The sequence below is a fragment of the Furipterus horrens genome, unplaced genomic scaffold (genome assembly GCF_987537825.1).
Source record: "Furipterus horrens unplaced genomic scaffold, mFurHor1.1.pri manual_scaffold_5, whole genome shotgun sequence".
Taxonomy (NCBI): Eukaryota; Metazoa; Chordata; class Mammalia; order Chiroptera; family Furipteridae; genus Furipterus; species Furipterus horrens.
The window spans coordinates 102,250,862-102,272,088 of NW_028327175.1; the positions used below are offsets into that span (position 1 = coordinate 102,250,862).

At 49.5% G+C, this 21,227-nt stretch overlaps 1 protein-coding gene and 2 pseudogenes across 2 annotated transcripts; 2 read left to right on the forward strand and 1 right to left on the reverse strand.

Annotated features, from left to right (window-relative positions):
• Positions 1–1,281: 1,281 nt before the first annotated feature.
• Positions 1,282–10,329, forward strand: ASL (argininosuccinate lyase). 2 transcript variants are annotated; one of them, XM_090276929.1, is made up of 17 exons: positions 1,282–1,364; positions 1,569–1,623; positions 4,373–4,567; positions 4,973–5,056; positions 5,324–5,380; positions 5,521–5,618; positions 6,829–6,906; positions 6,990–7,067; positions 7,481–7,533; positions 7,835–7,897; positions 8,059–8,173; positions 8,297–8,381; positions 8,491–8,550; positions 8,808–8,891; positions 9,706–9,786; positions 9,934–10,040; positions 10,144–10,329. In XM_090276929.1, exons 2-17 carry the CDS (start codon positions 1,612–1,614, stop codon positions 10,286–10,288), a joined length of 1,395 nt encoding a protein of 464 aa, XP_090133055.1. In that variant the 5' UTR covers positions 1,282–1,364; positions 1,569–1,611; the 3' UTR covers positions 10,289–10,329. The 2 variants fall into 2 exon arrangements, with proteins under 2 accessions (XP_090133055.1, XP_090133056.1); XM_090276930.1 differs by having other exon boundaries at positions 1,345–1,368.
• A 1,160-nt stretch (positions 10,330–11,489) lies between these two features.
• Positions 11,490–15,168, reverse strand: LOC150009163 (ran-specific GTPase-activating protein pseudogene; annotated as a pseudogene).
• A 2,975-nt stretch (positions 15,169–18,143) lies between these two features.
• LOC150009164 (U4 spliceosomal RNA) lies at positions 18,144–18,226 on the forward strand (annotated as a pseudogene).
• Positions 18,227–21,227: the final 3,001 nt, after the last annotated feature.

The window sequence follows — 21,227 nt, forward strand, 5'->3', positions numbered from 1 at the left end:
CATGCCTGGGTTGCAGGCCAGATCCCCAGTTGAGAGTGTGCTAGAGGCAACCAATTGATGTTTCTCTCACACATTGAGGTTTCTCTCCTTCTTTCTCTCCCTCTTTTCCCCTCTAAATAAAATAAATAAATATTTTTTGCCCTGGCTGCTGTGGCTCAGTGGATTGAGTGCCAGCCTGCAAACCAAGGGGTCGCCGGTTTGTTTCCCAGTTGGGGCACAAGCCTGGGTTGCAGGCCGGGTCCCCAGTTGGGGGTGCGCAGGGGACAGCCACACATTGATGTTTCTCTCCCTATCCTTCTCTAAAAAGACATAAATAAATAATAAATAAATAAATAATTTTTTTAAAAGAAGGCTTGAAAAAGCCTGATACATTTCAGGAAGTCCAATCCTGAGTGAGGACTGAAAACCTTCAACACAGGAGGCATCCCAGACATTGATCTCTTCGACCTACCGGACCAGGACCAAACTCTTTCCCTTGACATTCAAAGTCCTTCACAATCTTGCCTCACCTTACTTCCCCCTTCTCCTCCCCAGCCCATCCTCAAGCCTCTGACCCTTTGTTATAGCCACTCTGAGCCACTCTGATGGTTTCCTGTTCTCCCAGCAGGCCATTCACGTTCTGGCCTCCAGGCCTTTGCCTAGGCTGCTCCCCCTGCAGGGGATGTTTTAATCTTCACTAAGCTAACTTCCTTTCATCTTCCAAGACCCACTTCCAGGGCAGGAGTTCGAGACTACCTCCCGTGCTAGAACTCAGCCTGTTATTTTTGTTGACTAATTAGTTCATCATGTCAAGGAAATCTTTCCTGCGTATCCAAGATAGACACCCGCTCTGCTCTGTGCTGCCTTCTGTGACCTGTGACACCCCCAATCCCCGCACACCTTGTCCTTGCTTTGTTAAAGCCTCTTGAGGCAGGTGTCGTTTCTTGTACACATTTCTTTTTCTTCAATGTCTAACTCTGTACCTATCACTCAGGAGGTGCCTGGTACGGGTTTGCTTAATAACTTACGGCTATGCCATTATACGTTAGATATCTTGTGGGACCTCTAGCCCCTACCCGGCCCGGCGTTTTCGCCTCTACCTCTAGCCCGCGTCTCCAGTTGCCTGAGCACCGGCTGCGTCAAGCGTGGTAGCTTGGGCTCGGTCCCCTAACCACGCCCTGGGGCTGCGCCGCGTGGAGTCATTCTGGGGACGGCCCCGCCCACAGCCCGGGTTGATGGGCGGAGGCAAAGCCCACCTATCCTTTTGGGATTGGTGCAGCCGCGGCCAGGAGGCGGGGACATATCCAGGCTGCTGCTGACGCGCTCTCCACCAGAAAAGCCCCGCGGGCTGGCAGGCAAGGTGCAGACTGCGCGACCAGGCGGTGGTGAGTGAGTGCGCGGCGACCGGACGCGGGGCGGGACAGGTGGGCCGGGCGGGTGCTGAGGACGCCCAGGACCGAGGCGCTGCTCACGTCCGCCTCCCCACGGGCTGCGCTCGGTCCCCGCCGTGCCGGACCTGAAGCCAGCTCCTTCCGCGGGGCCCGGCCCGCGGGGGCCGAGGAGGTCGTCAGTCCGGTCTTGTCTTCCAGACCCGTAGGATCGAGGCTCCCGGACGGCGAGGAACCACCCAACATGGCATCGGAGGTGAGTGGGACCTCGAGGACACCGGTCATGCAAGACTCCAAACGAGGGGGAGGGGCGCCCTGGGGGCCGGCCAGGGCCTTGACCCGCTCACAGGATCTGGTGCCAGACCTGCTCCGCCCTCCTGGTTATTGCCCTTACTGAGCCCAGGCAATGGGCACCTGCCAGAGCCTGGGAGAAACCTTTGCCCCTCCTGCACCTCTCCCCAGACGGGTCTGTGTGGTAAACCCACCAGAGCACACTTCTCGGGAAGGAGGTCCTAACCCGACCTCCTACTGTGGCAATTGTCCCCGTGTAGCAGAGTCCACACGATTCTGGCCTGTGGAAAGAGCCAGGAAGTAGGGGGCCATACCCTGTGGCCGCAGTGCCCAGAAGCTGCCCCTCTTCCACAGAGCCAGAGAACTCTTGGGCTTTCTTCCTGAGTGTGAGGCGTAGGTTCCTCTTCTCAGGCCTCAGTTGATTTAACTGGCAGGTGCGGATAATAATAGCTGTCTGCCTCCATCTGTAAGGTACTCGATCATGAGGTCATTGCTTCGAACCCTTCAGGTAAAAGGGTCTGTTTGCTTGAGATGTCAATGGGCTTGGGAAGCAGGTCTGGATTCCAGTTCCTTCTGGCCCTCATTAGCTGACAAGCCACTTCCTCCCTCTGGACCTATTTGTGCACCTCAATAAATGAGATAAGAATGCCTGCCCTGTGAGCTTCTAGGTGTGGGTGGAGGGCCTGGATTTTGGAGCCAAACTTAGTTGGTTTTTGAAGCAGTCACTCGACCTCCCTGAACCTCTTTCCTCATTTGTAAAAAAGGGATGACAGTGCCCACCTCGCAGAAGGGTGTAACAGCACACATGGAACGCTTAGACAGGGCCAAGCAATTGTAGGTGTTCAGTGAGTGATGGCAAATTATACTCACAGTAACCACACTGGTGTTTCCCTTTTGCGTGCCCCATTATCTATTGCTCATTTATCCCAGTGCCCCTGTCCCTTGCCCTAAAGGGATCATCCTGGCCCAGCTGTCTGCTGGCTTGGAGCGGTGCCCTCTTCCACCACCTTGGGCTTCCCCCTCTCCTCTGCCCAGGTTATGGCATCTCATTCTGACATCCTCCTGGGGTCCTTTTAAGACTGCTAGTGGGGTGGGAACTTGGCCACAAAGGAGAATGAACTGATTTCAGGATACCAGGGTGTCAGGTGACCTCTGCTTGCTCCAGGCAGTCCTGTGGGTTGGTACTAATTGGTTTGGCTGCAGCCCCACTTGTTAAGTAGTTGTTACTGCTAATAACCCAGGCAGGGAGTCCAGGGACCTGCTGAGGGAGGTGGTGCCAGCCCTCCGGCTGAGGGGCAGGCTGGCTCCCCATCCTACTGGCTGGCCTTGGCCCCCTGGCCCCAGTAGTCAGGACTAAATCAAGGCTTGCTGGGGCTGCGGAGGGGTAAGGGGCAGGCCCAGTTCAAAAGGCTGAGGGGGCGGAGGCTGCTTATGCAGGGCAGAGTCCTCTGGTGGCCAAGGCTGCTGGGCACTCCAGGGTCAACTCACAGCCTGGGCCAGAGCATGGTGGAGCTCCCTGGTACACACAGGAACCAAGCTAAGGTTCACCCTGGCTCCAGCAGTTCTCAGCTGCTCCTTTAATAATACCTAGGATTTACTGAGTCCTTACTGAGTGCCAGGCACTGTGCTATGTATGCACTTTGCAAATTTTATCACATTGGTAGAGGAGCAGCCCTGAGGCTTTGAGAGGTTATATAACATGCCCATGGTCAAGTGGTTAACAGAGGTCCGAGACAGAGGAGTACATGTCCCCAGTGGCTATGTAAGCCCCACTCTAGAGAAAATGTGCCACATCCACCCTGGCACACTCTCGTCCTATCCTTGGCACTCTGGGCACTTGGACTACTTCAAAGGCGTTCTGTATCCCCCTCCCCCACCTGTCCCATGCCCTGGCCTATGCCCCCTTTCAAAACAGGTGTCCCTATCCCATCCCTCTGCCCTTGGCTCCTCGGGGGCAGAGGGTCAGCTAGTGACCTCCTAGAAGGCTAGTGATAAGCTGTGTCAGAGGTACTCTCCAAAGAAGTTTTGGGGAGGGGACCTTAGGTCCTGCCCTGAGCTATGGGAGAAAGATGCAGGAAACTTGAGCCTCATGGGGTCCCTCAGGTACCTCCATGCCTGGCCCTGCAGCAAAAGTTCAGAACAGTCTGGTAGAACATGGGTTCAGAGCATGAGCTGTCTTCAGACTGCTGGGCTATAGTCCTGCCTCTGCCACTCACCATGAGGACAAAAGATACGGAACTGCTCTGTGCTTCAGTTTTCCCCTCTCTGTACCAGGACAGTGTTGGTACCTACTTCAGAGGGTTGCTGTCAGTACACGCCAGGCATTTCGAACGGTCAGTGGGAACGCAGTGTATGTTAGCCGGTATTACTATCATTATCATGGTATATCAGAGCTGGGTCCAGACTCTGGATTCCACCTTGGTCAGCGGCAGGAAAAGCCCCAGGAATTCTGCTGTGGCCTCAGGGGTGCCTTGTACCCTTCCACCATCTCCCTGGAGCAGTGTCATGTGGGGGAAAGAGCCCTAATGTCAGTGTCCAGCCACATTCCCACACTCACCCCCTGAGTGACTTTGGGCAAGTGCTTGCCTCTCTCTGAGCCTCAGTGAGACTGGCTCCCACTGCCATCACTCCTGGTAACTGCTGAGGGCCCTTTGTGAGAGGCACCGATCTTGAGGTGGGGGGAGGAGAGTAATTGCTCCTGCTCTCCTGACCAGAGCGGGAAGCTGTGGGGCGGCCGGTTTGTGGGCGCAGTGGACCCCATCATGGAGAAGTTCAACTCGTCCATCTCCTACGACCGGCAACTGTGGGAAGTGGATGTGCAGGGCAGCAAGGCCTACAGCCGGGGCCTGGAGAAGGCAGGGCTCCTCACCAAGGCTGAGAGGGACCAGATACTCCAGGGCCTGGACAAGGTACTCTCCACGCCCCAATGCCCACCAGGGGGCCCCTTTCGGTGGCCCCAGGCTCCTACCAATTCCCGAGCACAGGCTGCACTGTCATCCTAAGCCCCTCACATCCCCTTGTGGCAGTGATTCACCTAGAGAGGTGCCCTTTACCCATGTACTGTGCTCACCATCTCACTTCACCCTTTAAGGCCCCTGTGGCCCTGTGGTGGCTCGTGCACTAGGGGTCACTAGGCTTGAGGTGCTCCCTTGGGGTGGGGGCTGCACAAGCATCCCTGTCCTGTGGAGCACTCCCAGGATGCAACTCCAATACAGGGACAGGCAGTGATCAGGGTGAGGGTAGGAACAGGGCTTGCCCCTCTTGGTTGCTGATGCCTGCCAGCCTGACCCTTGGGTTGCTGGCATCTGCTACAGGTGGCTGAGGAGTGGGCCCGGGGAACCTTCAAACTAAATCCCAATGATGAGGACATCCACACAGCCAATGAGCGGCGTCTCAAGGTACAACCCCCTCCTGCCCTCAGCCTCCCCTCTCCACCTTGCTCTCAGCCACTTTGAGCATAAGCATTCTGTTCCCTTTGTCACTGGCTGAGTATGGATGGGACCTCAGAATGGGAGGCTTCAGCAGAGATGGCAGAAACTTGGGCAGGAGTAGGGGACCCTGGGGCTGGGAGGGAGGACTACAGGGCAGGGAGGAAGTGCGCCCACCTAGGCAGACCCCACTAGGCTGTGAGCAGCAGACTAGCCCATGCCTCCCTCCATCCCTAGGAGCTCATTGGTGAAACTGCAGGGAAACTACACACAGGACGAAGTCGGAATGACCAGGTGCTGTCACCCTCTCTGCCCCCCACCCTGTGCTGCCTGACCTTGGGGAGTCAGACAGCAGAGCCGGATCTCAGCAGCTGTCCTGGTTCCCCAGGGAAGCCACACATGTCTGCCTGAGTGCCACCCCCTCCTCTCCACAGGTGGTCACAGATCTCAGGCTGTGGATGCGGCAAAACTGCTCGACGCTCTCTGCCCTCCTCCGGGAGCTCATCAGAACCATGGTGGATCGGGCAGAGGCGTGAGTCCCCGGGGACACCCAGGTGGTAGAGAGGGGCAGGAGGGCAGCCAGGTCTCCTCTTCCCTGAGACAGGCAGCTTGAATACCAGATCTAGGTGACAGGGGTGAAGAGGGTAGGAGAGCCAGGCCCTGGGGTGTAGGGGGTCCCAGAACTCCTGGACTGCGTGAGGCAGAGCAGCCAGGAGTAGAGCATTTCTTGTGGTGTCCCCAGCCCTCCTACCAGCCTAGCACAGCAGGCAGGGAAAGTTCACCCTTTGAGGGTTCATGAGCAGGAAGCTAAGGCATGGGGCAGATGCCCTGAAGTCTGAGGAAGGAGCTGGCGGTGTCTGGGACAGACAGGGCCACTCCTCAGCCTGCCTGTGTCCCTCATCCCCATTTCCACCCAGCATGGCTGGCAAAGGACAGCGCCAAAGGCTGCCTCCCTCCAGCCTCATCCCAAGCTTTGGCTTCTGTTCCCTGACAACTGAGAAGTCCCTCTTTGGTGTCAGGGACAGGGTTGACCCTTCCTTTTTCTCAGCTCCCTGTGATCCCTGTTGCCCAGACCTCACCACCTGGGGAAAAGGCACAAGCACCATCACCCTGTGGGGACTGGGAGGAAAAAGGAGTGAGTGCTAAGATGGCAGGGTTTCTTTTGGGGGATAGTGTAGTGTTCTAAAATTGATGCGGTGATGGTTGTACATTACAGTGTACACTTTAAATGGGTGAATTATATGTGAATCATGTCTCAGTAAAGCTGTTTGTTAAAAAGACAAACCAGAACCACCACCCCCAGCACCTTTGCCTCTGCCCCACCTACTCTGAAGTGCCCCCGGCTCTTCTGGGGTCCTCGGGAGCTTCTCACACCCTCATGGACATGGCTCCCACTGCCAGGTGGCACCCACTGTGGCCCTCCTTCCTCCCCTGCCCTGGCACCTGCTCACATCTGGTGGCAGTTGCAGAGACCCGAGCAGAGGGTGCAATCCACACTTGGTCATGGCCAAACCTTGCCTCCAGCCCAGTCCTTAGATCGTACTCCCCAACTTCTGGTCTCTTCTCTTACAACTTGCTTGTCCCCAGGAGATCCCTTGTTCCCTCACACAGGCAGATCCTTGGTAGACCTGCCCTGCTCTTCCCTGGAAGGGCGCAGGCCTGCGGGGTCCGGGTGTCACGGGCAGGCCTCACCTGGGCCTCCTGAGCCCCTCAGGCTCCCTGCCCCTGCTCTTCCCCCACAGGGAACATGACGTCCTCTTCCCAGGGTACACACACCTGCAGAGAGCTCAGCCCATCCGCTGGAGCCACTGGATCCTGAGGTGAGCGGGACTGTGATGGAGGGGCTGTGATGGAGGGGAGGTCCCTAGGCTGCCCTGACCTTCTGTCCCCTGGCTGCCCACAGCCATGCTGTGGCGCTGACTAGAGACTCTGAGAGGCTACTGGAGGTGCAGAAGCGGATCAACGTCCTGCCCCTAGGGAGGTGAGTGAGGTCTCAGTGCTCTGAGTGTGGGTGGGGACGTGGTTGCTGCCACATAGTTCACATGGCCCTTGGGGACTGACAGAGGGGAACAAAAAATCTGGTAACTGGCCTTTCCATCTAGGGTTCTTTCTACATGGGCAGGCAGGACCTTGCATGGACCCCCAGTTCTCTAAGATATGGACAACTGAGCTAGCAAATGTGTCCAAGCAGGGCCAGAGCTCTCCAGAGAAGCACCAGAGAGCCAGGCAATTGCCCACAACCTGCCATGTTCCCTGCACAGGGACAAGTGACGGACACCAAGCTGACTGGCCATAGCCCTTGCAACCAGGGCTCAGCTCTGGGTGTACATGTGTTTATGTGCCAGGGCCTCCTTGCCAGGAGCCCTGGACACTCAAAATCCCCTGTCCCCACAGTGGGGCCATTGCAGGCAATCCACTGGGTGTGGACCGGGAGCTGCTCCGGGCAGGTAAGCCCCCTGCCCCACCTGGGGGGTTACCATCAGCTTCTATGGGGTCTTGCAGAGAGGAGGCAGGAGTCTGGGTGAAACCTTTGTTTATTACTTCTGGACACTGGTGATAGAGAGGCAAGGTGCTCTCAGGGCTCCTGTCTCTGTCCTGGGACCTGTACAAGGGACCCTCACCGCACCTTCTGTGCCTCCCTACTTCTCCTCCCTGAAAGGGGGCCCAGGGAGGTGGCTGGGCCACCTGGGTCAGGGCAGAGGTCACCTCCAGCCCAGCCCTATTGCCTTCCCCCACTCCCTGGTCCAGAACTGAAATTTGGGGCCATCACTGTCAACAGCATGGATGCTACCAGTGAGCGAGACTTCGTGGGTGAGTTCTGAGGACTGGCCTGCTCATCCCCTGCACTATCCTGCACCTTTGTCCCCCAGTCCCAGCTGCTTTCCAGCCTCCTCCCATCCCCTCATATGGTCCACCTGGAGCTTCTCCAGGCCGGGTGACCAGAGAACCTGCTTTCCCTTCCCTCCCACAAGCTGAGTTCCTGTTCTGGGCTTCGCTGTGCATGACCCATCTCAGCAGGATGGCTGAGGACCTCATCCTCTATGGCACCAAAGAATTCAGCTTTGTGCAGCTCTCCGATGCCTACAGGTAAGGCTGCACCCTGCCTCGCCCCAGCTCTGCTCCCACCAGCATGGCTTCCTTCCTCTACCCCAACCAGCAGACCAGCCAAGGGGCAGAGGAGCCCCTTCACCCCAGCATCTCTGTCCCCAGCACTGGTAGCAGCTTAATGCCCCAGAAGAAAAACCCAGACAGCCTGGAGCTGATCCGGAGCAAAGCAGGGCGAGTGTTTGGACGGGTGAGGAGGGCAGGGAGTGGGGCAAGGCCTCTGGCTGACCCAAGCGTCCTGAGGAAGCTTCTAGGATGGGCTCAGAAGTCTAGCCTCTTGATCCTTACTCTGCCCTCAGTGTGCTGGGCTCCTGATGACCCTCAAGGGACTTCCAAGCACCTACAACAAGGACTTACAGGTGTGAGACTGGGGGTGGTGGAGGAGGCACCCACCTGCATATACACCACATCCTCGTTCTTGGGGCCCTGGCACTTCCAGGCAGGAGCCCAACAGAATTGCCACCTTCCTGTGCACCCAGACCTTGCCACCTGAGAGCTCTCTCCTCTCCATTGGTGTGGGTGTGGGAGGTGCTGAATGTCCCCTGTGGAAAGCAATGGGAAGGCCTCAGTGGGGGCGGGGCTGCTGAGCCCTCATCTCCTGCCTCATGCCTTCCAGGAAGACAAGGAAGCCGTGTTTGAAGTGTCAGAAACCATGAGTGCTGTCCTCCAGGTGGCCACTGGTGTCATCTCTACATTGCAGGCAAGACACGCCTCTTCTCTCCTAGGCCCCTGAACTCTGGGATGGGCGTTCCAGGAGGGTGATCTTGAGAGGAGGCAAGGGTGGGTGGCCCAGAAGACCTGGGGCAGGGGGAGGAGGGTATGTGCTTGTTCCTGCCTTTGAGGAACAGTGGAGGGACAAAGCTTATGGAAGTGGCTTAGACTCAAGGAATCCCATCAACTGGCCTGACCAGATTTCTTTTTAAATCATCTTATTATGGGAAATCTCAGTATATAACAGTTGAGAAAATATATAATGAACCCTGATGTACCAACACTCAGCTTCAGCAATAATCACCTCATGGCCACTCTTGCTTTGACAGCTCTCTTGACCCCCTCCCTGTCCCACCCCCCTTATTTTGAACCAAATTCCCATCTTCATATCATTTCATTCCTAGATAGTTCAGGATGTGACTCTAAAGCAGTGGTTCTCAAAAGTGTGGTCTGGGGCCAGCAGCATCAGCCCCTGAGGGCTCCATAGAAGCGCAGCCCCAGGCCTCTATCCAGGCCTGCCGAAGCAGAGGCTGGGGTGGGGCCCAGCGATTTGTATTTGTAAGAAATCCTCCAGGGACTCTGATGCACACTAAAGATAAGGACTGAAAACATAAAGGCAACCCTGTGTAGCACATCTAAAAATTATCAACAATTACGAAGAGACAGCTCGAGCTGAGAGAGCAGAACAGGGTGGGCGGGAGTGGCTCTGCCCAAGGCGGGAGACTTCCTGGCTGAGGAGTGGGCCTGGAGCTAGCAGCTTCAGCCGGGAGACTCACCACCCCCACGCCGGTCCGCACCCCCAGATTCACCGTGAGAACATGGCGCGGGCTCTTAGTCCTGACATGCTGGCCACTGACCTCGCCTACTACCTGGTCCGCAAAGGGGTAAGTGTGAGCGGCTGAGGTGGAAGGGACAGGGGTGCCCCCTCCTCCCCTCAGTGTGGGGGTGGTTAGGGAGGGCGCGGGCTCCCACAGCAGGCCAGGGAGCCCAGGAAGCCTGCCTCAGTGCTGCCCTCTGCTTGGCACCTGCAGATGCCCTTCCGCCAGGCCCACGAGGCCTCTGGGAAAGCAGTGTTCATGGCCGAGACCAAAGGGGTCGCCCTCAACCAGCTGTCACTGCAGGAGCTACAGACCATCAGGTGCAGCCCCCTGCCCTCTCTCTGCTCCCTCCCAGGGGATGAGCCCAGGCCCCCGAGGATGGGGGCGCTGGGCTGTCCTAGCCCATCTCTTTCTCTTCCCCAGCTCCCTGTTCTCGAGCGACGTGAGCCGTGTGTGGGACTATGGACACAGTGTGGAGCAATATGCTGCCCTGGGTGGCACTGCACGCTCCAGTGTCGACTGGCAGATCGGCCAGGTGCGAGCACTGCTTCGGGCACAGCAGGCCTAGGGCCCCCCACCCTGCTCCCAAATAAAGTGGGCACAAGAGGAGGCTGCCACGTGTTTCCTGCCTAGCCCAACTCCCCTAGCAGCGGCTTCCTGGGGTCTGTGGAGAGGCAGTGGGGGTCATCAAAGAAGTAGGGATGGTGAATTTCAGGGGATGGGGGGACTGGTCTCATCAGAGCCTCTGGGCTGTTCAGACCCCACTCCCTTTGACTGCTGCACATCACAGTGACTTCCTGCCTTGGGTGTCTTGGCAGGACTGGCCTTCCTGGACCCCTGGTGGGGCCTGCTGGGCTTAGTTCACCCAGTCAGTCATTTCCTGTCTATCCTTCCAGTGACCCCTCAGCTCCCCTGCTCCCATTCCTTCTTGTTTAACCCACCCTTCCTTGGACCATCAGGCACAATTACAAGGTATCATTGCCCTCCTGAGGGGAATGGGATATTTGATGTGTGATGCCTGACACGAGATAAGCTTCACACACCATAAAGAGGGATATGCAGAGAAATTCCCAGGCACTACTATGGAGGGTCATTCCCAGGTGGTGCTGAGGTCAAGAGAGGGGCGCCACATTGAGTCTGCAAGGGGCCAGAGGCCAGGCCTGGCACACAGTAAGTGTTCAATAGCGGTGAGTCCCCAGAGCCAGCAGAGAGGCAAAGACTTCTACACAAATCTCACTAACATCCTGAAAAGAAATGTCTGAAATGTATACTTTATTAACAACAAAGACAAGCTAAACTTGAGGAATAAGGAATAAACCCTCCCAAGTGATTCTGGGAGCAATGAAAAGCGTATGTAAGCTAAAGAACCAAAACTCTTAGCAGTGGGAACACAACACTTAAGTTACCAAAAGGATCAACGCTATGGGTCACAGATAGAATCTTCTAGAGTAGTGGTTCTCAAAGTGTGGTTCCTGAGTTATCATCATTACCTGGGAACTTGTTAAATATGCAAACTTTCGGATCCCCACTGACACTTTACCTCCTTTTTTGTTTTTTGTTTTTTTTTAAGATTTCCAATGTGTTGTTTATTCACTATTTTTGATGGCTGTGAACAAGTGTTTTCACTATGGAAAAGAAAGCACAGTACATTTTCATGACCAGGGAATGGATTTTCTGAAGTCATCTTCAGTAGGGCAAAAAATTAGTGGAAAAAAAAACCGCCAAAACACTTGAATGTTGGAATTCAGTTCTTTTTATATAAGGCCCCTTGTAAAAACAAAACAGAACTAAACTGAAAAGCTGGGGCAGGGCGAAGTGTTTTTTTAAGAAAAGAGGAAAAAGAAAGCAAGGGCAGGGCAGAGGACGTCCTGCTTCTCTCTTCAGCTTACTCCTTGGCCTCCTTGTCTTCAGACCCCTTTGCTCTCCTCCAGCGGAGGAGCATCTAGCTTTTCAGCCTCTTTCTCGGGTTATCTTTTTTTGCCCAATCCTGCTTTCTCTTCTCTTTGATCTCTTTCCAGCATTCTTCAAACTTTGTCTTGAATTTCTGTACATTTTCAGCACTGAGGAAGCCGGTGGCCCGCAGCTCCCGCATGGGGCGCTCCTGAGCATAATCGGCTTGGGTGTTCTAGATCCAGGTGCGGGGCACTGCCTGCGTCTGGCTTCAGCTCCATCACCGCCGTGATGTAGTGGTTGGCACATTATTTGAGGGTCTTGTCCCCCCTCACGAGGAAGCAAACGATCCCTTTCTCCTTACGCTTCAGGAGCTGATGTCGCCGGTGCCCCATTAATTCCTTTCTGGGACATCGTTCCCTAAGTCAATTGGAACAGCTTTGCCCGCATTTCGAAAAGCTCCTCTTCATCATCTTCCAGCGTTTTAATTTCTCGCGAGGGAAGAGATACTATAGGCTCAGACTGGGGGCTGTGGATGAGCTCGTCTGCTTTCTCAGTCGCGATATCATGGTCCTCCTGGTGTCCTTGGCGCCTGCTGTGGCTCCGCGGCCTCCCGGAGGCTGGTCTAGCTCCTTCCCTCAGGGCCTACCGCCCCGCCCCCCGAGACTTGAAATCCGTTCTGGGTGGGGGCCTAGAGTTCTGGTTTAACAAGCCCTTCGTGTGATTCTGATGTGCGCTCAAATTTGAGAAGCACTGGACTCTAGAGCCTTATTACACCGGTTGCTGCAGACCAGCAATATCAGCCTCCTCTGGTTCCCGCCCAGACCTGATTCCGTATCCGCAGTTTAACGAATTCCCCAGGTGCTTCTTGTGTACATCAGACTCAAAATCGCTGATCGGACAGTGCCTAAAATCCACTCGGAAATGAAGGAGGGACTACTACGTCCATCAAACAGCTGATAGGAATAAAATAATTGTAATAACATGACACAGGGCACAAAGCCTACCCTACCACCTCCATCAATGGGGCACACCCCAATTTAATTGGGAAATTTGTTTTCAGGGAATCCCATAAAAAGTTCCTCCATACGGGTACTAGAATCAGCCTCTCAGTGCTCCCCACCAGTGAGTCTGGCCATATGTGGTCTGACCTGAAAAGAAGGAATGAGCCTCTCCTAGCTCAGGGAGAACAAGAGTTTGTGTAGCTTTTCTCCAAATTCTGCTCATTCATGACAGCTACATTTTGTTTCTTTCTATTCTGCACCAACTGAATTAATCTTTTCCTCTTATCTACTTTTTTTCTTTTTACACCAAAGCTCAGCGTGACCTTGTATTGGTTTCCTATTGCTGCCGCAACAAATTGCCACACACTGGTGGCTTAAAACAACATAAACATAATTCATGAGGTCAGTTGTCTGAAATGAGTTTTACTGAGACAAAATCAAGTGTCAGCAGGTCCATGCTTCTTCCAGTGGCTCTAGAGAGAATCTTTCCTTGCCTTTTCCAGTTTCTAGAGGCCACCTGCATACATTAGCTCACAGCCCCTTCCTCCATCTTCTAGGCCAGCAGTGTAACATTTTCTCTGACTCAGACCATCTGCTTGTGTTCTCAAATTTTCTGACTGACCTTTCTGCCTCCCTCTTATGAGGACCCTTGTGATTATTCAGGATCCATCTGGATAAACTAAGATAACCTCTTCTCAAAATTCTTAATTACATCTTCGAAGTTCCATTTACCATGTTAGGTTACATTCACAAGTTTCCAGGGTTATGATAGGGACAGCTTTGGGGGAATCATTCAGCCTCCTACACTCTGCTTCTAGCCCTCAAAGATGAATGTCTATCCCATATGCAAAATGCATTCTCTCCATCCCAAGACCCCCAAAGTCTCAACACATTACAGTGTCAACTCATGTTCTAAATTTCATCAAAATCTCATCAGCTCAAAAGTCATCATCTGAATATAAAATTAGTTATGAAGGAGACTCTGGGAAAAATTCCTCTCTCCACAAACCTGTGAAACTCATCATGTGGTGAGGATTAAATGAATTCACACGTGTAAACTCAAGTAACAAATTATGTACTCCCCAAAAACAGCGCTGGTTTAGGCAAAGGATAATAGTTACAGACACTTCAATTTAAAAAGAAAGGAAATGGAAATTTTCAATTTAAAAAGAAAGAAAAAATGGAGTCACTGGCTGCAAGCAATTTTAAAATCCAACCTGGAAAACTCTTTGGTTTCAAGGCCTAGGAATAATCCTCCATAGCTCTCAGCTCTACCCTGCAGCCTGCACCACATCTTTTTCTTATATGTTAACACATGTTTGCAGTTGAATAACGTATATTAGCCTATTTCCTGCCTGTAGAATCTTGAGAAAACTTTGAAAGCCTTTATTTTCCTCCTTTCTCTGTTCCTTAGTCCTTAAGAACTCTGAGTTTCCTGGGTATGTCACAGGACTTCATTTCATTAGACAATAGATTCTTCCACAAATCTTTCCTGAAAAGATCCCATCCGTGAGTCCTCTACCAAATCTCTTCAAAGAGCACTCTTTTTATTTTATTTTTAGCCTCACTTGAGGACATGCTTATTGATTTTAGAAAGGGGAAGGGAGAGACAACTGGAGGGAGAGAAACATTGATGTGAGAGAGAAACATCAATAGGTTCCCACTTGTACATGTCCCGACCTGAGATCAAACATGCAACCTAGGCATGTGCCATGACTGCGAACAGAACCTGTGACCTTTTGGTTTATGGGATGACACTCCAACCAACTGAGCCACACAAATCAGGGCCAAAGAGCACTCTGAACAACAGAATACTCTGACCTTTTGATCCCTTCTAGGTACTAGCAAAACGTTGTCCAGCGCTCTTTCCTAAAACTGAATCTCCTAATTTTAGGATCTTTTGCAATCTGAACAGGCTGAAATTTTCCCAAATTATCAAGTCCGGGTTTCTCTTTGCTTAACAGTTCTTACCTCAATTTATGTCTTCTCACATCTTACAAGTAGTGCTGAAAAAGCAAGGGCCTGGCAAAAGAGAATGAGGTTGTCTTATTGACTCTTGTACAAAACTTGAATCATCCCTCTGGGTTTGGGGCAGGGCCCACTTCACTGAGCCTATCTTTTGAAAAAAATTAGGGTCTATAGGAGAGACAGGATGGGGCAATGGCTGTTAGGTTAGCAGCCAGGAGTATCTAAAACAGATGAGTACTGCCTTACTGAAGCATCAAAATTGCATTGACATGTTTGGCAGCCACAAAGTTGGTAGGTTCCAAGTCAACAAAATTCCAGAGTATGTTCTACGTGAACCCTATGGAACTATATCTCATCCCATGTTCCACAGTTATTTGAAAAAGTGCAAACTAAATATTTTCCTTGTAGAATTCATCCAATTGAAATTGACTTGGTCCTCTGACTCCCACAAATTTGACCAGGATTTCACCTATTTTTCTCAAGTCACCAACAAAAATGATGAAGAAAGCAGAGCTGTGGCTGAAGGCCTATGGCATACAATGTGAGACCTCTCCTAGCTTACCTTTAATTGGCATTTGGGGGACATGTTTACTCAAGCAATTATGACTATACTCAATAATGCTGTCACCCATTCTGTATTTTTCAAAATCAAGTCATTAATGACTTTTTCAAATATCTAGCTGAAATTCAGATAGCCTTTGTTAGAGCATTACCTCATTCAGGTCTAAAAGAGATCAAGGATGTTATCAAAAGTTTTGATAAAAGATTCCTCTATCAAAAAAATGGGTGAAGTTAGTTTTATAGGATTTGTATTCAAATAAACTATATTGGGTTCCAATATCTACCAGTTCATTTTTTAATTGAATGTATTGGGGTGCCATTGGTAAATAAAATTATATAGGTTTCAGGTGTATAATTCTATAATACATCTGTATATTGTATGTTCACCACCCCAAGTACCAATTACTTTTCTAAACATACATTATCCATTCTTTTTATTTATTCCTTTATTTTTAATAATAACTTTACTAAAATATGATGCATATGCTATAAAACACATCCCTTTAAAATGTTCAGTTTATTTATTTTTGGGGGAAGAAGAAATCTAGATTTTCTAGAGGGATAGGTGGACCTCATGTACCTCAAATATTCTGTATTTCGCTCTGTCAAGAGTTCTTGATAGAAGTTTGGCAATGGTTGAAAGATATCAAGTGGGAAGGTTTATTCTGTGTTGTTTAATGAGGTTATGGGTAATGATTGAGAACTTCTGGTAAAAATTAATGAACCTGAATGGCCATCCTCTCTTTAGGATATATGATATATAGGTCTACAGGATGCTAAAATGAATCGTTTAAGACATCAGTTCCCAGTTTACTTCAGGATGTGATCCAATAATTGATAAAGTGCCTTAATGACTTTGGCCTCATAGTTATTTTTTTAAACAACAGCTTAATGAGATCTTATTCACAGATGATACAAATCACATATTTAAAGTATACGATTTGTGCAACCATCACATTTTTGTCATCCTCCTCTTTAAAAACCTATTAATAATCAGTCCCACTTCTCACGATAATTCCCCCCACTCCATAGTTGTTTTTGTTTTTGTTGTTGTTGTTTTGAGAGAGAGGAAGGGAGGGAGAGAGGAAAACATCAACTTGTTCCACTTATTTATCTTCCCTGGTTGCTTCTTGTATGTGCCCTAACCAGGGATTGAACCCGCAACCTTGGTGTATCTAGATGATCAACTGAGCTACCTGACCATGGTGACTCCATAGTTTTTTGAAGCAAGTGTTCTACTTCACTGGGAGACTCTTAGAAATTGGATATCTAATTTTAGAGCCACATAACTTATTTATAGAGATAAATAAAATGTGCATGGAATTATAGCATTGAAAGTTAGGACTTCCCGCCAAGATGAAGGCCTAGATAGACACGCTGCATCTCCCTCCATAAAAAGAAGGAACACATCTCAAAACTAGAGGCTACCAGAAGTTCCAGAAAATCGAGCTGCATGGAAGTCCAACAAAGATATAAAAAAGAAATACTCACCCAGACAGGTAAGAGGAGTGGAGCCGGGGCCAAGAGGAAGTAGTGTGGTGGCAGCTGCAGTGGCAGTTGTGGCAGTGGCAGGCCAACAGAAAGCGCAGTCACACATTAAAAAGTAGGGAGGGATACCTGGGGAGTGCTTCCAGACCTGGACCAGACCGTGCAGCTCACAGTTCCAGTGCCAGGGAAAAGAAACCCTCATTGCTTTTGACTGTGCAAACCAGTGGAAGTTGGCGCAGAGGAAGAAACTGCTGGACTCAGCAGAGTCCACTTTTTTAAAGGGCCCCTACAGCCCCAGAACATCTGCAAACCCATTCACTCTGGGAATGACAACTAGGGCAATAGCTAGACAGGTGCCACTCCCATACGGGAAGCAGGTGAATTGCTTGGAAAAGGAGTGAGTGCTGCACAAGCGGCATTGTTTCCTCTCAGACCCCTCCTCCACATACAGCGCCACAATGTGGTGAAACAGGTCACCGGTTCTGACTAATACCTAAGGCTCCACCACTTACAACGTAACAGGTGCACCAGCTCTACCTAAGACACAGAGGCAAACAAACACAGGAGCCTGTCAAGATGAGGAGACAGAGAAGTATGGCCCAAAAAATGGAACGGATCAAGGTTTTAGTGGGAGAACTAAGCGACGAGGAGATAGCCAATCTCAGATGTAGGGTTCAAAACACTGGTGATAATGATGCTCACAAGCTTCACAGATATGCTTAAGTATGGCAAACACATAAGCGAAGAAGTGAAGGATATGCTAAATGAAATAAAGGAAAATCCACACAAAACCAATGGTGAAGGGAAGGAAACCAGGGTTCAAATCAATGATTTGGAACATAAGGAATAAAAAACACTCAACCAGTACAGAATGAAGAAATAAGAATTGAAAAAAATGAGGAGGCTTAGGAACCCCTGGGACAACTTTAAATGTGCCAACATTCAAATCATAGGGGTACCAGAAGAAGAAGAGGAAGAGCAAGAAATTGAAAGCTTATCTAAAAAAAATAATAAAGAAAAACTTCCCAAATTTGGCAAAGGAAATAGACATACAAGTCCTGGAAGCACAGAGAGTCCCAAACAAGCTAGACCCAAAGAGGACCACACCAAGACATATCATAATTAAAATGCCAAAGATGAAATATAAAGAAAGAATCTTAAAAGTAGCAAGAGAAAAGCAGAGAGTTACCTACAAAGGGGTGTCTATAAGACTATTAGCTGCTTTCTCCAAAGAAACTTTGCAGGCAAGAAGGGACTGGCAAGAAGTATTCAAAGTGCTGAAAGGCAAGGACCTACAACCAAGACTACTCTATTCAGCAAAGCTATCATTTAGAATGGAAGGGCAGATAAAGTGCTTCCCAGACAATGTAAAGCTAAAGGAGTTCATCATCACCAAGCCATTATTATATGAAATGTTAAAGGGACTTATTTAAGAAAAAGAAGATCAAAACTGTGAACACTAAAATGACAAGAAACTCACAACTATCAACAACTGAATCTAAAAAAATAATAAGCTTTGCACAGTGGCAGTATCGTAGCCAATGAGGTTTACCCGAGGCGCAAATATTGCTAATTGAAATAAATAAATAAATAAATAAATACAAACAAAAACAAACTAAGCAAACCATAATAGGAACAGAATCATAGGTATAGGGATCATTTGGAGGGTTATCAGTTGGGAGAGAGAAGGGGGAGAAATGGGGAAAAGGTGCAGGGACTAAGAAGCATAATTGGTTGGTGCAAAATAGACAGGGGTAAGGTAAGAATAATATAGGAAAGTGTGAAGCCGAAGAACTTATATGCATGACCCATGGATATGAACTAAGCATGGTGGGGTTGCTGTAGGGAATGGGAGTACTGGGCGGAGGGAAGCAAAGGGAAAAAAATTGAGACTACTGTAACAACATAATCAATAAAATATACTTAAAAAAGAAAAAAATGAAGAAGTACAAATTGGCAGTTACAAAATAGTCATGGAGATGTAAAGTACAGCATAGAGAATACAGTCAATAATATTGTAATAACTATGTATGGTGCCAGGTGGGTACTTTAATTATCGGGGGGGGGGCAGGAATCAGTTTATAAATTATATAATTGTCTGACCCCTATGCTCTATACCTGAAACTAATATAAAATAATATTGAAATGTCAAAAAGAAAAAAGAAATAAGAGGAATCCAAATTGCAGAGGTAAAACTATATTTATGGATGACATGATTCTATATTTAGAAAATTCCAGAGAATCCACAAGAAAGCTTCTAGAGTGAAATTTTGTTACAACTGCCCTAGAAAACTACTACAGTCACATTCTGAAGTTTTGAGTGAACTGAATTTTGGAGGGACACTATTCAATCCACTACACTGGGCTTTCAGATTCCTTTACCAACGTTTGTCCTTCCATTTCTAATCTGAAGATCCATTCTCCCAGATAGATGAAATAGGAATAAAATGAGCTGCAGGCAGTTCTTCACTGTTTTTGCTGCAAACTCAACTCTAGAAACTCTTATCATTTTAGCTCCTTTTTGTGTTCTTCCTCTCTTGCCCTGTCACTACAAGCCAGGTCTCCATCTGGCACTGAACCTTTGCTTCTGCCTTCCTCTTCTCTACTTCCTCCCCGCTCCCTGAACTTACTTGAAATTGTGCAAGGGGAATTTGGATTTGAGGTTTCCAGAACCATCCTCTTCCTTAGAGCATCTGCTTAACTCCACAAGTTGGCACTGCAACAGCTGCTTGCTTCTGGGACATGTCCTAGAACTGTGTGATTCCCACCCAATATTTGAAACAAAGGATTGTCATTTTTGTTGGGGAAAGGGACAATTGTGAAAGTAGGGGTCTGGCTGACCTTCCCTAAACATGATGTCAGGAGTGAATCAGTTTGAAGTGCTCCCTTGTTAGGTCAGACCCAAAGCAGAGCTTCTATGTGCCGCCTTAGCAGATGCCTGTGCTCTGCCTGACCTTGCAGAAGACCCAACATGCCTCAAGTACCTGTGGCTCCCCTAGACAGGCTTGAGAACTGGCCTGGCCTCTTGGCAAGGGCCTCATCTTTAGCCCTTGCGCCAGTAAATATTCCCTCCTCCAGCGGATGGGACATTGATCTCTTTTCTTCACTCTTGCCCTTTTGAATGACCTCTGGGTGTCCTTGGGCATCTTTCCTACTGGCAGGCCAGCTCTGCAGTCTGTAACGGGGCAAGAGAGGCAGCCCTGACCCATCCATCTCCCAGCCTTTGCATCTCATAGGTGAGCTCCGACCCCAGAGCAGGCAGGGCCTAGATGATAAAAACTTCAATAAAAGTTCAAAATGTCTTAACCCCCTAGGTTGTTATTTTCCTCCTTTTCATTTTGTTTCCTCTGGAGAAATAGAGCCTCTGGGATTCTCTTCGGGAAGAAAGAATAAAATTTAATTCTGGATTTGCTGTAATGTTCTGCTAATCTTGAAAAAAATGTATATAATCACAGGGCAAAAACACTGATTCCAATTAATTGTGGTACAAAGCAGAATTACAATATAAACACGCAGAATTTCAAACCATTGAAGAGGTAGGAGACCACATATTACATAATTTTATTTATGCAACGTCTATAATAGCCAAATATATGGAGACAAAAAGTAGATCAGTGGTTGCTTAGGGCTGGCCATGAGGGATAGAAGGATAAATAGCTAAAGGGTACAGAGTTTCTTGATGAAGTGATGAAAATTTTCTAAAATTGTCTATAACAATGGTCACACTTACCTGTGATAAGTGTGAAAAACCACTGGACTTTAGCCCTGACTGCTGTGGCTCAGCAGGTTGGACATCATTCTGCAAAGGAAAGGGTCTCTGGTTCAATTCCTGGTCAGGGCACAGGCCTGGGTTCTTCTGGGTGCCTATGAGAGGCAGCTGATCTCACATCAATGTTTCTCACCCTCTCTTTCTTCCTCCCTTCCCCTCTCTCTATAAGTAAATAAAATGTTAAGAAAACAAACAAACACTGAGTTGTACACCTTAAATAGATTAATTGTATTGTATGTGAATTATATCTCAAAGCTGTTAAAAAAAATAAACACTATGATGCTCTCTTTGCTGCATCTACTTCGAGACTGAAGACCATATTGAGCGACCAGACTGTTGACATTTCAGAAAATGTCAACACCACTCTGAAGGGATGTGCAGTTAATGTAAAGGGCCCCATAGGAATTCTGCAAAAGGACTCCATCAAGGTAGAACTCAGCCCTGGCTGGTGTGGTTCAGTGGATTGAGTGCCAACCTGCAAACCGAAAGGTCATTGGTTTGATTCCCAGTCAGGGCACATGCCTGGGTTGTGGGCAAGGTCCCCAGTTGGGGGTGTGCGAGAGGCAACCACACATTGAGGTTTCTCTACCTTTCTTCCTCCCTCCCTTCCCCTCCCTCTAGAAACAAATTTTTAAAATCTTTTTTAAAAATGTAAAACTCAGTCCCCTTGGAAATAAAAGGAAAAGGGTCTGAGTTGACAAACAGTGGAGAATAGAAAGAAACTGGCTATATAGTTCATACAATCTGTGGTCAAATATACCACATGATCAAGGGTGTTCCACTGGGCTTCCATTAAAAGAGGAGGTCAGTGAATGATCATTTCCCCA